Source organism: Crotalus tigris, unplaced genomic scaffold (genome assembly GCF_016545835.1).
Source record: "Crotalus tigris isolate CLP2741 ecotype Arizona unplaced genomic scaffold, ASM1654583v1 scf7180000018172.2679963, whole genome shotgun sequence".
Taxonomy (NCBI): Eukaryota; Metazoa; Chordata; class Lepidosauria; order Squamata; family Viperidae; genus Crotalus; species Crotalus tigris.
This window is the reverse complement of record NW_024096864.1, coordinates 2511484-2526880: the sequence shown is the minus strand read 5'-3', so window position 1 is coordinate 2526880 and position 15397 is coordinate 2511484. Positions and strand designations below refer to the sequence as shown.

The following is a 15397-nucleotide window of genomic DNA, read 5'->3' as shown; positions in this document are numbered from 1 at the left end:
GCACACGCAAGTAGATAAATAGGTACCATTTCACTGGGAAGGCAACAGCGTTCCATGTGCCTCAGCGTACTGCCATGCCAGCCATATGACCATGGAAGAGTCTTCAGACAATGCTGGCTCCCTCAGCTAGGAAATGGAGATGAAAACCGCCCCCTAGAGTTGGTCATGACTGGAGAGGGGAAATCCTTACCTTTTTTTTTTTTTACAGTAATCAGCAGGGGAGGGAATAAATAGGGACAAGATGAAATATTTTATTTTTCGGATGCTTCAAAAGCCAAAATGTACATACAGGCAACGTTACTGGAGTTAAAACACGAGGATGTGTTTTCAGAAGGAAGAGCATCTGCTTGACTTTCCATACATACATATGTTCTACATAAGTCCCACCTACGGGGTAATACCAAGTTCTCTGCAGTTCAGTGCCTATCCTACTGTTAGTGCAGAAAGCTTCGGGGTTAAAAATTGGATTCACAGGTCAAGTCTCCCCCATTCGTAATAGTCTGCTCACTCATCTCCTCCTGTATTGGTGGCAGGGGAACTTTTGTTAGAGGGGTTTCGGTTTTGAAAAGGGAGTCTGTTTTTAGATGAGGAATGACGTAGAATGATTTCTGGAAGGACTCTGAAGTGAAGTAATAGACGAAAGGATCAAAGCAACAGTTGAGTGTGGCAATACACAGGGTGATTGGGTAGAAGGTTTTGGCGAACGTCTCCAGAGAACAGTTGGCTACGGCTTGAGAACGTACAAGGGCATAAAGGAAAAGGATGGAATTGTAGGGGACAAAGCACACCACAAAGATGGTGACATGCACAACTATCATCTTGAGCACTTTTTCTTTGTTTGTGCCAATCTGGGAGAGGGTGGCTGGCTTCCTGAGGGTCCTCAGAAGCAGCGATGAACATGTAAGGTTGAGCAGAAGGGGAATGATGAAGCCAACCACTTCAATAAATATTGTAATCTTGGATAAGTAGGTCTTCCATACGTCTTTGGGAAACCCTTCAAAACACGTTGTTATGCCATTGGTGGTATTAGTTGTGGAAAACAAGGATGCCAGGATCCCTCCACTGAGTACTAAAACCCACACTCCTGCACACACAATTGCTGAATTACGTCTCGTCCTGACCAAACGAGACCGGAAAGGGTAGACAATAGCGAGGAAGCGGTCCACACTGATGCAGGTGAGGAACAGCATACTTCCGTAGATGTTGGTTAAGAAGGCTGTCCCTGAGATCTTGCACAGAGGGTCTCCGAAGGGCCAGTTCCTGTTGAAATTGTAGAAGATCTTGAACGGGAGAGTGAACACAAAGAGCAAGTCTGAGACTGCCAGGTTGGTCATGAAAATGGTGGTCTCGCTCCGCATTTTGATGCGGAACCAGAAGACAAACAACGAGGCACAGTTGGTGATTAAGCCGAGGATGAAGACCACACTGTAGACAGCGCCATAGAGGTTGTACTTAAAGGAATCATCAATCATGCAGGTATGATTGTTGCTGTGATTTCCCATTCCAGCACTGCACTTGGTGAAGCAACATTAAGTGGCATCCATGTACTGAAATTCAGGAATTCTCCACTGCTTCAATAAGCACCTTCTGTGGGTTGAAAGCTTGCGGCCACAGAGTCATGATGTGAGCCTTTCTCCTGAAGAACACAAGAAGGTTGGGAAATTGGTGAGACCTCAGAGACTCTATTTAGTCCCACACAACTAAAAAAAAAACACAACACTGATAGAAGAGAATATTTGCAGCTTAAGGTTGAACTGTGGGGTCCTTGGTGCTTTCTGAACACGGTTGTTTTCTTGCAGATGTTTCATTACCAACCTAGGTAACATCACCTAGCACTGAGGACATTACCTGGCTTGGCAATGAAACATCTGCAAGAAATCAACCAAGTTCAGAGAACACCTAGGATCTCAAGCTGCTAGGCTGCATTAACAGAGGGATAGAATCAAGATCATGTGAAGTATTAATACCACTCTTCAATGCCTTGGTGAGGCCACACTTGGAATACTGCATCCAGTTTTGGTCACCACAATGTAAAAAAGATGTTGAGACTCTAGAAAGAGTACAGAGAAGAACAACAAAGATGATTAGGGGACTGGAGGCTAAAACATATAAGGAATGGTTGCTAGAATTGGGTATGTCTAGTTTAACGAAGAGAAGGACGAGGGGGGACATGATAGCAGTCTTCCAATATCTCAGGGGCTGCCATAAAGAAGAGGCAATCAAGCTATTTTCCAAAGCACCTGAAGGCAGGACAAGAAGCAACGGGTGGAAACTAATCAAGGAGAGAAGCAACCTAGAACTAAGGAGAAACTTCCTGACAGTGAGAACAATTAATCAGTGGAACAGCCTGCCTCCAGAAGCAGTCAATGCTCCAACACTGGAAGTTTTTAAGAAGAGACTGGACAGCCATTTGTCCGAAATGGTGTAGGGTTTCCTGCCTGAGCAGGGAGTTGGACTAGATGACCTCCAAGGTCCCTTCCAACTTTACTACTATTACTATTCAACTATTCATAGAAAACACATTCTCTGGTGTTCGGTTACAACGTTCCGATTAAATGAAAATTATTTTTTCTCCTTATCTCTCTCTGCATCTAAGGAACAGACACTTGAATTGAAGTAGTAGAGGAATTCAAATCCTCATTCACATTTTATTTCTGCTACAAGAGTAACTCTCAGTATTTCTTTTAGACACAGCTTTACTTTTTTTGTTAAGTTTTTAATGGTTTTTTTTACTTGTAAACTGCTCAGAGTCGTTTAGACCAGTGGTTCTCAACCTGTGGGTCGGGACCCCATTTGGGGTCGAATGACCATTTCACGGGGGTCACCAAACCACGCTGTTCGCCATTTTTTCCCTTTTCCCTAGCTGTCCTACTCCCTCTTATTGATGGCCACACCCACTTGGGGGTCACCACAACATGGGGAACTGTATTATGGGGTCACGGTATTAGAAAGGTTGAGAACCACTGGTTTAGACTCTGAGATGAGTGGTGTATAAATTTGATAAATGAATGAATAAATATAAAGCTAAGTTCACATAACAAACTGAAGTTTAAAATGTAGTTGATTAAAACATGTTGGTCCAATTGATATATAGAAACCCAGCTGTGGGCTTAGCATGCTGTGTGAATCAAACCATCACATTAACCCACTGTACTTATCTACTAGTTATGTAAACAGAGCAACTGTGTTTTATTAACAGAGATCTAGTTTGTAGTGTGAACTCAGCCAGACCCTCAAGGTAGGCCAATCCCTCAGTTGCAGCCAGACTGCAGCCAGTTCGTGTTTGCTATAGAAAATGTGCATGGATCTTTTGAAAGTATTTGAACAGAATCAGTCCAGACTTTTGCGCAGTGCTGTTCTGGACTCAGTTTCTTATTGCAATGTTATTTGCTATGGAGTCTAACTGAGACTGAACAATCTCCGTTAGAATATCTGAAGAACTGAAGAAGCTTCTTGGATGAGAAGAAAAATGTTTTCAAGAGGAAAAGAAGTCCAATTGCCTTTTGAAAAACTCCTTTGGGATTCCATTAGGATAAGAAAACATCTCTTTTTATCCTATTGCTAGATAATCATCTGGATCGTAACTGAAGGAAGCAGCTTTTTCTTCTGAGGAAACAGATTGTCTCCTCACCAAGATTGCAGAATTTATTCTCCTAGTTGGCAGATAACCCCACATAATTTTCCTCCCTGCGTCAATGACAAAAATGCTTAAGGCATTTAAAGGCGATGCTAGCAAAAGAGTTGGGTGACTGGCAGAAGGGAAGCAAACATCTGGCACACAAGAGCAGAACAGACATTCCAGCTGCTTGTTTCCTGTTGTAAGACAGGCTCTAACATCTGACCCAGTATGTAAAGCAGCAGAAGGGAGGGAAAAAAAAAAAAAAAAAGAACCACGTCAGTTGCCATCTGGAGGGATTTGAGGAGCAAATGTTAAGACAATGCAAGGCACCCAATCTCTCCCAAAGAATTTGAACCATGAAATACTTAAGCCCAGGAAGAAGAAGAAAAAAAAACACACAGCTAAGATGTATTCAGTTAAATCTGACTACCGGGCATCATTTTTAACTTTATTTAAAAGCGTTATTAGAATAAGTGTATTGTTTAATTATTTCTCTTTTTATGCTTCTATGATCCTCTTTGATGATTGTGGGTATTGCTTTTTAAAAATATGCCAGTTTAGATAGATAGATAAGATAGGTAGGTAGGTAAGTAGATAGATAGATAGATAGATAGATAGATAGATAGATAGATAGATAGATAGATAGATATAGATAGATTAGGTAGATAGATAGATAGATAGATAGATAGATAGATAGATAGATAGATAGATAGTAGGTAGGTACATAGACAGACATAGATAGAGATAATGATAGATAGATAGATATAGATAGATAATCTTGTATTTATAACTTTCACAAAAAAGGAAAAGATTTTTAGATTCTGGAGCAGGGGTGAGACATTTCTATGCCAAACCACATGGGGATACAAAACTCTCTTTCATAAACTAAATCATGACCTCCGGCTGCAGTGACAGCACTGCGTCTCTAGACAAACATTAGAAAATACATTCTGTAGGCTGAAAATACGCTTAATATCATTCCTGCCCAGGCAAGAACCCAGGTGAACATTTCTCTTCCTCTGAAGTACATCTCACCCCACTCTTGAGCTTTCAGCAAGAGATAAACCTTTCTGCGTTCCATTGTTTTATTGTTTGAGCACCGTTGATGTTGTTCATATCTTACTGTTGTATTTTTTTTTTGCAAAATACACCAGAACGAACCATAAAACATTAACAAATGATAATGAACTCAAAGGCTTCCTTATGCTTTTGCAATCTTTTATTGTTATTAAATTTATAAATCCCACCTTTCTGCATGCGCATGTACTCAAAGAGATTCACAAAAGCACAATATATAACAATAATGATAAAATGCATCTAAAATTTCTTTTTAAATAGTCCCTTTAAAAGCAGAGATATTTCCGATGGCCCAATAAAGCTCCCTGCTATTTATGTTAAGTCAGGTTTTAAAAAAATGCTTTTCAACTTGGCAGCCGATACATCTAAATCTGATGTCTCTTGAGAATGCTGGAATTAACATCATTTCTCCTTTTTTATTACATTGTTGTACTTTTTGATGCATCACATTGTTTTAATATAGTGTTTGTATTAAAATTTGAAATTTCAATTGTTGAAATTTGTTGAAATTGTTAACGTTCTGTCATTTAGATAGCTTAAAGTATTGAAAATAGAGAAAGAAAAGTAAACATTCTGTCAATATTAATTACAATTCAGGATGCCAATATTCCAAGCCCCAAAACACTTGGCATTTTCATCCAAAATTAAAAACAGCAAAAAAAAAAACTGCTAAAATTCACGTCAAATATTGGTTATACAGTAATGGTTTTGATCTTAAGCTAATTACTTAATATTAAATTCTCCAATGTATTATGACTGGTTGATTGTTCAATTGATCGATGTATATATAGGTAGACAGACAAACAAGATAGTTGAAAGAAAATTTAACAAATTAAAATATCTAAATATATTTGAACAAGGAAAAGAAGGACACTGAAAAAAGGAGGAGAATTAATTTTTTTATTTCCCTTTTTATATATTTGCTAATGTGAAATATTTGTAGCCATATATGCTTCCTTAAAAGCTGGACAATAAGTGATGGCATTTACTACATTTCTACATTATGGGAACAATTCTTGCTTAAATTTAGTTAAATTGATAGTTTTGCCATTGCTGCAGATTCCCTAAGTTTAAGTTCCCAATCAATTGTTGTCAGCTTTGTGTCTTTCTTCCATTGTTTTTTTTAAAGTTTTTTTTATAGAACTGAAAGATAAAAACTAACAAACATAAATAGTTAGAGGGACAGATAGAGAGAAAGAATAAAGAGAAGAGAGAGGTTAGCAGAAAACAAAAACTACAGAAAAAAACCCAGAAATATAAAAAAATGACTTCCAACTGTTTTACAAAAGATATAAATAAAACTTAAATTGAACCCTTAGTCTAGGACTACACTATAATATACACTTTTCAAATGGACAAAAGTTTCCATCAATCACTGAATCCTTATGTTATAATTTGATTTCCCCCCCCCCCGTTTCTTGCAAAAAGTCCACCAAAAGCTTCCATTTAAAGTTCAGTTTTGCCAATGCCTTTTCTCTAATGAGAGCCGTTAATTTTGCCATCTCTGCCAATTCCATCACTTCTGTATCTTTCTTCCAAAATTTATTCTCACTGCTATAAGCACAGACCTCATTAAAATTATGATATTTATTGTTGAGCACTAACACGCTTCCAAATCAACTTCCCGTGTTTCACAATGAATAAAGATGTCCCTTAATTACATATATAGCATTCCAAATTGAATCCACAGGGCTAAGATTTCTGGTTTCTATATATTCAGCATCAGACGGGGGTACAAATAAAAATGTTGGTTAGCAAGCCCTGCCTTTCTGTTTACGAACCACTTTATATGTGCTACCTAAAGACATACAAAAAGCCTATTCTTTCACTTTTGGTTCCTTTTGTTAAGGAGCTAGCACAATAACTGTCCCTTGTCTGTATGCCTGTGTCCCTGTTTCTCTGTTGCCCCAGCAACTGAAAACATTCACAAAGAAATTCAGTGGCGATGTAAAGCACAATGCGCACCCTATTAGAACTCAATTCGTCCACTCCTTATATAAGTTCAGTGTGGTAGTTTTCAGGGACTTCGTATTTAAACTCGGGCAAAGAACATATTTGTGCAATATTTTTGGTTTGCTGGTTGCGCATCTAACAGTTCTATTTTTTTAAGCATGAAAGTGGAATTATCGCCCAAGACTTACCAGATATAGCCTCTTCTGATTGCCATGGACACATGCACGAAGCAGGAGTTGATTTGTCTTGAAGACTTTTCTTTTCCCTTCTAATTGCCTGTCTCTTGGGGGGGTTGACCAAAAGAAGATTTATGTACATACGTATCTCACCTTTAAGGTCACAGACTAGCATTGAAGAACCAGCAGAGCATTAAGGAAGATGCAGAAGGAAAACTGGTAGGGCTACAGCTCCCTAACAAATATCAGATTTTGCATGGAGATGGTCCCAGATTGATTTCTTGGCTTTCCTGACAAGGATGGAAAAGCCAAGTCATGAAACTTGAACTCCACTACAATTAGTCCTCAACTTACGACCACTTCTTTAACCACCATTCAAAATTATGACACCGTTGAAAAAAGCGACTTAGGATGGATCCTTACTAGCCCATCTAGAAACGCAGCTCACAACAGCTCACACAAAGAGACAAAACTTTATTTCGATCATGGACCCATAAAAACACCGTCAATACAACGAAAAACACAAAACTATCCCCTAACAACGGGAACTATAAGCAACTATTTGTGGGTGACCCTGAGACATAATGTAGCAGCATTTTGCTACTTTTAGAGAAATCAATTTATCTTGATTATTTCACAGGTAAAAGTTATCGGAAACTTAAAAAAAAAGAGGAGTAATTAACTCTTGCTGAATGTTCCTGGCTCTGCAGATGAACACGGGCTATGTTCACAACAACAGCACAAGCAAAAAACAAACAAATGAACAAACAATGAAAACTATAAAACCAAAAACACCAACACCAACCACCTTTTGGGATACATCCAACAGAACCATCCACAAGTTCCCAGCTTACTCTAAACCAGCATCTGGGAGGAGGAGAACCATCTCTTTACAGAGATCTAGTGGTTTGGGGACCTGCTGGATCAGGAGTAAGGCTGTCCCATAGGGCAGGGACTGCTACAAAAAAAGAACACACTGTCTCTTCTACTCCTCCTCCAGCACCAAATGTGGTGGCCACTGTTGACTTTTTCTTTTTAGAATTCAGGGCCACCTTCCTGTAGAGTAGGAGATCAAGTGACCCCACAGTCAAAGAGCCTGGGAATGTTATTTGTCGAAATACATGCAATCTGAAATTTAACACTGCGGAAAACAGCTAATTTTATGTCCTTAAATTTGTCTGAATAGGTGACTCTAAGAGGGTAGAGTTATCTTATTTTCCAGCTGGAAAATAAGGTGACAGAGTTGGCCCTTCTGGTGAATGTCCTCCCTTCTGTGGAGCCTAGCAAAAACAAAAAATAATATTGTATTTTGCTACTTGTGTAAGAACCTTCTCTCCTTTTTTTCTTACCCATGACAGCTTCCAATCTTTCACTTGAAAAGCAGCTGCAGGTAAATTGATTGTGTATCGTAGAGCAAAGGTCCTCAACCTTTTGGGCACCAGGGACCGGTTCGGTGGAGAGAGGTTTTTCCACGGATCGGAGGGTGCATGGTTTTGGGTGCTGCCTGCATCCCACAGATGGGGCTTTGCTTGATTGTGTGGACCGATTGCTGGCGTGTCACGGCCTGGTACCGGTCCACTGTCTGGGGCTTGGTGACTCCTGACGTAGAACTCAAGAGAGACCTCTGCTTTTGCAGTCAAAACAAAAATAGATAGTTCTTGTCTTACTATAGTTCATTTAGTGATCGTTCGAAGTTACAATGGATCTGGAAAAAAGTGACTTAGGACCGTTTTACACACGTGTGTGTGACTGTTGTAGCATCCCCAAAGTCTTGTGATCAAAATTCAGAGAATTGGCAACCGTAACTAGGATGGTTGCAGTGCCCCGGGGTCATGTGATCCCTTTTGCGACCTTCTGATAAGCAGATTCATGAGCAAAAATGTTATTCAGGCTACCAAGCTCTTGTAAGATCCTGAACAGATCTGGCATTCTGGATGATAGCTCTCCTTTGGATTTAATAAACAATAAAATGCATTTGTTTTTAAAAGATTAGCTATAGCTCTCTCTTGGGAACTAAGGCCCAATAAAATGAACTTGCTTTTAAAAGGGCAGACAAAAAGGAGTGTGGAACGTTATTCTGTGTTTTGATATCAAAGCACTTTAGCATAATAATAACAATGAATTCCTGCATAGCCTCTGACTCGTCTTTTATTCTGTGGTTTATCCAGGGAGTTATTTTATTGTCCGAACTACTTCTTCCCAATGTTTTAAATTATCTGTTGTAAGTACAAGGACTTTCTAGAAGAGGTAGAGATTTTACACATCCCTACATGCAAAACATTTAAATTAAGACTGTCTCTTTAGAAATTGAACCAATCTTTCCAAACTGACCCAATGACTAGGACTAAACCTGAAGGATGATGGCAGTTGTAATACAGTAACATCTGGAAAGTACAGATGTTATACTCCTGAATGATAGTATCCTGCACTTTAATGGTACTCAATAAATTCTGAAGTTGAGACTCAAGTACTTTGGCCACCTGATGAGAAGAAAGGACTCACTGGAGAAGAGCCTAATGCTGGCAAAGATGGAGGGCAAGAGAAGAAGGGGACGACAGAGAGTGAGGTGGCTAGATGGAGTCCCTGAAGCAGTAGGTGTGAGCTTAAATGGACTCCAGAAGATGGTAGAGGACAGGAAGGCCTGGAGGAATGTAGTCCATGGGGTCGCAATGGGTCAGACACGACTTCACAACTAACAACAATAAATTCTTAAATATGATCAACAGCTGTGATCATCTCTACCCTTAGAAGAAATAGAAAGTCATGTGGCATTTGTATTTACAGCAGAAACAAGCCATTTGAATCGGCTGCAGAAGCTGGAGGTGACACAAGCTGATTCAAGTTCTTTGCTTAAGTTCTACAGATAATCCTCGACTTATTAACAGTTTGCTTAGTGACCGTTTGAAGTTACAACGGCACTGAAAAAACTTATGCCTTATGACCGTTTTTCACACTTAGGACCATTGTACCATCCCCACAGTTACCTGATTTGCATTCAAGATGCTTGACCACTAATTCAGTGTCCAAGAGTCACGTGATGTTCTTTTATGACCTTCCAAGAAGCAAAGTCAATGGGGGAAGCCAGATTTACTTAACAACCGTGCAAATAATTTAATAACCGCAGTGATTCGCTTATCAAGTGTGGCGAGAAAAGCCGTAAAAGGGGGGAAAGCTCACTTAACAAACTTCTCTCTTAACAACATTAGTTTTGGGCTCAATGGTGGCCGTACGTTGAGGACCACCTGTATTAAAGGGGTTTGGTCACCTGAATGTCTGTGTTGGTTTAATTCAGAAAGATGGCAATTATTCTCAGATGGTTTGGTGTACATGAGAAAACGTGGCTCTGTTATACAGGCAGTCCTTGACTTCAATTGAGCCCAACATTTTTGTTGCTAAGCGAAACCATTTTCAAACTCTTTCCTTCCAAGAGGGATGGTCTATGCCAGGGGTAGGCAACCATGGCTCTTTTATGCCTCGTGGACTTCAACTCCCAGAATTCCTGTGCCAGCACGGCTCAGCTTGGAAACCTCTCCCTTTCCCCTCAGCATGGCTGGCTCAGGAATTCTGGGACTTGAAGTCCACCAGTCATAAAAGACGCCAGGTTGCCTACCCCTGGTCTATGCCAAACCTGAATGGAATCCAATACATGTAGTCCTCAACATACAACTACTCGTTTAGTGACTGTTTAAAGTTACAACAGCACTGGGAAAAAGTCACTTATGACTGTTTTTTGCACTTAACTATTGCAAGCATCCCCATAGTCACATGATCAGAATTGAGATTCTTGGCAACTGGCTCCTATTTACAACAACAATAATAGGAGTTGGAAGGGACCTTGGAGGTCATCTAGTCCAACCCCCTGCTCAGGCAGGAAGCCCTACACCATTCCAGACAAATGGCTGTCCAGTCTCTTCTTAAAAACTTCCAGTGTTGGAGCATTCACAACTTCTGGAGGCAAGTCGTTCCATTGATTAATTGTTCTAACTCTCAGGAAATCTCTCCTTAGTTCTAGGTTGCTTCTCTCCTTGATTATGACATGTCCCAGGGTCATGTGATTACTGTCTGACAAGCAAAATTGGGGAAAGCCAGATTCACGGAACAGCCGTGTTATGTGCAGTGATTAACAACTCTGGCAAGAAAGTCATAAAATGGGACACTGTCTTATTTAGCAACAGACATTTTAGGCTCAATTGTGGTTAGACGTTGAGGACTATCTGTAGATTCCTGAATTTATCAAGGCTTGTTTCAGCTGAGAAGCCCACTCTCCTTTGATCAGAACACATTGCTAGCAGATGCAACCTTAACTTGATTCCCGCGGGACATCAATTCTCTTTTACTAGCTAGGAAACAGTCACTATTCTACTTTCTCCCAACTCTTATTATGAGGCATGGAATGATGCTTTATGTCCTTTTTCATGGATTACCACACTGAGGAATCCACTGGATTCCAGATCCTAGAGCACCCGTCCAAAATGTTATGTACAGTAAGTTGGATACTCCCATAAAACTTTGAGACACTCTAAATCTGGAAAAGTTCAGAGAAGTTAGAGCCTTAGTGATTTGCCAGCTCTGGCCCATGGCAGGCTAATGACAGTAAGATCAATAACAATAGAAAGTGAGTGTGGTCTCTTAAAAACATTTGCATGTATAGAATTTTCTTGAAAGATAAATGCCCCAAATCAGTCAATAAATCAGCATAGGAGCTGGCTACACTGAAACATTTAAGGCTGTAATCCTAAACTCAGGGATTAGGAATCAAATCCCATGGATTAATGGGAATTAATTGTGAGTAAACCTTTAATAAATATTTAGCTTTCTCCAGCTGGAATGAAAAAAAAAAAACACCTTAAGACCCATCCATATTGTCTATATTTCAATGGGAAAATAGACCAAAATGAACAGTGTCTTGTTTGAACTACTAGATTATGGCCCAATATTAGATTTCAAAACATTTGGAACCTGGATCCAATTTTAGCCTCTGCTCATTTAATTTGACCTTGGAAAAAATGGCAGAAGATCAGTAGCTTTTACCTATACACAGATCATAAAGGACTCGATAAGTAGACAAAATGCCAAATCCAGTCTGAACGTCTGGCTGACTGTACGATGATCCATAATAACAATAATAATAATAATAATAATAATAATAATAATAATAATAATAATAATAATAGCCAAGAAGTGTTTAGTTTGCCTGAGCAAAGTCTCATGAATACACACAAAAAGCTACTTGAGAAAAACAAAAATAAGTTTCACTCAACTGTTACTTTTTTCTAGTTTGTTTTTTTTTTAAAGAAAAAAAACATTGTTATAGTATTGTAAAAGAGAAATAGAACATTACTTTGCATAGGGCGGTTCCTGCGCTGCAAAACCCTCCCCGTTCTTATGAAGCTACCGTAGGAACTTAAAATTGAGCATTTAAAGACTTTGAGAGGCGGCGCTTCAGCAGGGGAGAGAGGCTACCCAGCGCAAGGCCTTATGCAAAAACGGGATCATGCCCTTATTATCTGGATTTGCCCTGATAAATAGGAAAACAGGAAAGGAGCAGCCTTAAAACGACTATGGATCGAGATTGAAAATGGATTTCCAGAGGAAGGTGGTTAAGGAGATGAGATGGCCGCTATTCTGTTCCCTAAAAGTAACCAGCCTCACTCAGAAAGAATATACAGACAGCATTTTCTTGGGGGAAGGAAAAAAAAAAAAAAGCTGTTTTGCAGATGTACTTTCGGGATTGAAAGCACCAAAAGAGAGAGAGAGAGAGAGAGAGAGAGAGAACCGTTGGGCTTCTTCTTAGCTGCTTAGTTTTGCCAACTTTTGCAAACACCAGAGCCCTTTTTTTTCCCCTTACTTCTCCCCCCCCCCAACTCCTTGCTCGGATCACGACCCTCAACCCTTCTCCATCCCGGGACGGGCGCGGGGATCCCGTGCCGTCGATCGCAGGGCGCGGGGCTAGGAAAAAGTGCGGCTGAGATTTTTTTTTTCCTTTTAGGGAAAAGCAGGAGAGGCAGAAGGACCCGCCACCCTTTTATTTTGGGGGGGGGGGGAGAAGCGGACTTCTCCAAGGAAGCCCCCCCCCGCTTTTCCCAAGGGTCTCCCGGGGAATCCGGCTGCGAGGCAGGCTCGCCTCTGCGCGCCCCTCGCCCCTCTCCAGGCTCGCCTTTGCGCGCCCCTCGCCCCAGCGGATCGCCCGATCGCCCTGCCTTACCCAACAAAGGGAAGCCGCTCAAGACGGGATTCCGGGAGCCTCGCGGCAGCCCCTCGCTCCGCATCGGCTGCAAAGAGGCTTCGTGCCGGGCAGCGCCCCCCATCGGTCCGCCCCGGCTCCCCTTGCGCGCGTCTCCGGCCAGGCCGGCGGCTCTCCGCCCAGTCCCCGCGGCTAGGACGGGGAGACCTCCTTCATCCCGCTCTCCGACCCGGAGGCAACCAGCCCGAGTTCGGTTCCTTTGTTCCGACCGGAAGGGGGGGTGAGAAGGAGCCCCCCGACCCGCCCACCCACTCGATGCCGCGCCGGACTCGCGTGTGCGCCGCGCGGAGAACGGAGGAAGGGAGGGAGGCAGGCGAGGGGCTGCAGCCGGGCTCGGAGGAGGAGAGGCGGACGGGGTCTTCGACGGGGATTGGATGGCGAGCGGGTCGTCTGGCAGGATCCGGGGGGGGGGCTGGCCCGTCCTTTCGATTTTGCCTCCTTGCCCCCGCCCCCCTTCTGAGCTGAGCTGGGGGGAGGGCTCGCGGAGGAGGAGGAGGATCGATTCTCTCTCTCTCTCTCTCTCTCTCTCTCTCTCTCTCTCCCCCCCCCCCCGGATAATTTACTCCGAGGTTTAATTGAGCTGCCCGTTGAGTGGGGAATCGAGGTGGGGGGAAAACGCAGAGGCCGGATCGATGGCTTCGGAAGGGGAAATGGGAGGGCGCTGCGGACTTGATGGGGGCTCCGGTTGCTTGATTCAGACTGTTAAGGATTGGGTCTAGCCCGGTGGTTTTTCAACCCTTGAGAACTCAACCGCGGAACTTTAAGTTGGGTGGACTTCAACTCCCAGGATTCCCCAGCCGGCCAGGCTAGTTGAGGAATGCTGGGAGTTGAAGCCCACTCATGTAAAAGTTGCCAAGGTTGAGAAAGTCTGCTCTGTCCACTGAAACATACGTGCATTTTTTGTTGTTAGTGGCGAAGTCGTGTCCAACCCATCGTGACCCCATGGACAATGTTTCTCCAGGCCTTCCGGCCCTCTGCTATCTTCTGGAGTCCACTTAAGCTCATGCCTACTGTTCAGTGACTCCATCCAGCCACCTCCTTCTCTGTCGTCCCCTTCTTCTATTGCCCTCCATCTTTCCCAGCATCAGGGTCTTCTCCAGTGAATCCTTCCTTCTCATTAGGTGGCCAAAGTACTTGAGTTTCAACTTCAGGATCTGGCCTTCTAAAGAGCAGTCAGGGTTGATCTCCTCTAGGACTGACAGGTTTGATCGCCTTGCAGTCCAGGGGACTCGCAGGAGTCTTCTCCAGTACCATACATACATACATTTCCTTGCTTCCTTCCCTGATCTTCATTTTTTTCACCTGAACCCCCAAAGCAATTACCCTTCCTTTCTCTTGACTGTTGGGTTAGAAGCACCAGATGGGTCTGGTCCTGGCGTGGCCCAGCCAATTAACCTTCCCCCTTAAACAGTCAGGGTGGTGGTGAAGAGTGTTTTTCCCATCTTCTTTCCTAAGACAGTCAGTCCCACCTAATTCGGGAGGGTTGAGGGTGTGCAGGAGAGTTGCCCGGCTCCATAGACAATTTTTAGCTTGCCCAATTCTATGCAGAATCATCTTGCCTGCTAGATCACAACACGCTAAACTCTAAACTGTAGTTAACAGTCCATGTTGGGTGGCTTCAGGCATCTCACTAAGTCGTTCTGATCCAAAGCTGGATCTTCTCTAGCATCAATTGCATCAGTAAGTTAGTCAACCCACGTTTTGGTTGATTAGTCTACTGAGGCCATTGACTCTAAGGAAGAGTTTCAATTGAGTAACCCAAAGGAGCAATCTTTTTTTAAAGTTCAGTTGAAAAGAGACCCCTTTCCTCCAGTCCCTTCAGGTGTAAACAACCTACCGGAGCTGTGTGTGTGTGTGTGTGTGTGTGTGTGTGTACTGTGTGTGTGTGGCTGGGAGAGAGAGCAAAAGACTCCAGACTAGCAAACAAACACTCCTTTCTGCTTGTCCTCAGCAGCCTTTGTGTGCCTTTTCCTCAAGAACCGTGAAGCTGCCTCACTGTTCTCCAGCAGCACCAAGTAATTTCCTGATTCTGCTTTACAGGAATAGCTTTGCTCTTTCCTGTACATCCTGTAAGGCCAGCTTCTTAAATGGGAGCAAGTTGTGGACAGGCTTGTTTCTGTACAATAAAGATCTATTTCTGTACTGTGGACAGTAATATGAGTTTTATCCCTTTAATATGTTTAACGAAGAGAAGGACGAGGGGGGACATGAGAGCAGTGTTGCAATATCTCAGGGGCTGCCCCAAAGAAGAGGGAGTCAAGCTATTCTCCAAAGCACCTGAAGGCAGGACAAGAAGCAACGGATGGAAACTAATCAAGGACAGAAGCA

General features: G+C 42.4%; 1 protein-coding gene across 2 annotated transcripts; it reads right to left on the bottom strand.

Annotated features, from left to right (window-relative positions):
* Positions 1 to 231: 231 nt before the first annotated feature.
* LPAR4 (lysophosphatidic acid receptor 4) lies at positions 232 to 13464 on the bottom strand. 2 transcript variants are annotated; one of them, XM_039348762.1, is made up of 3 exons: positions 13031 to 13464; positions 6838 to 6931; positions 232 to 1636 (listed from the first exon to the last, which is right to left on the bottom strand). In XM_039348762.1, the coding sequence occupies exon 3, from the start codon at positions 1500 to 1502 to the stop codon at positions 456 to 458; it is 1047 nt and encodes a 348-aa protein (XP_039204696.1). In that variant the 5' UTR covers positions 1503 to 1636; positions 6838 to 6931; positions 13031 to 13464; the 3' UTR covers positions 232 to 455. The 2 variants fall into 2 exon arrangements, with proteins under 2 accessions (XP_039204696.1, XP_039204695.1); XM_039348761.1 differs by lacking the exon at positions 6838 to 6931 and having other exon boundaries at positions 13031 to 13463.
* Positions 13465 to 15397: the final 1933 nt, after the last annotated feature.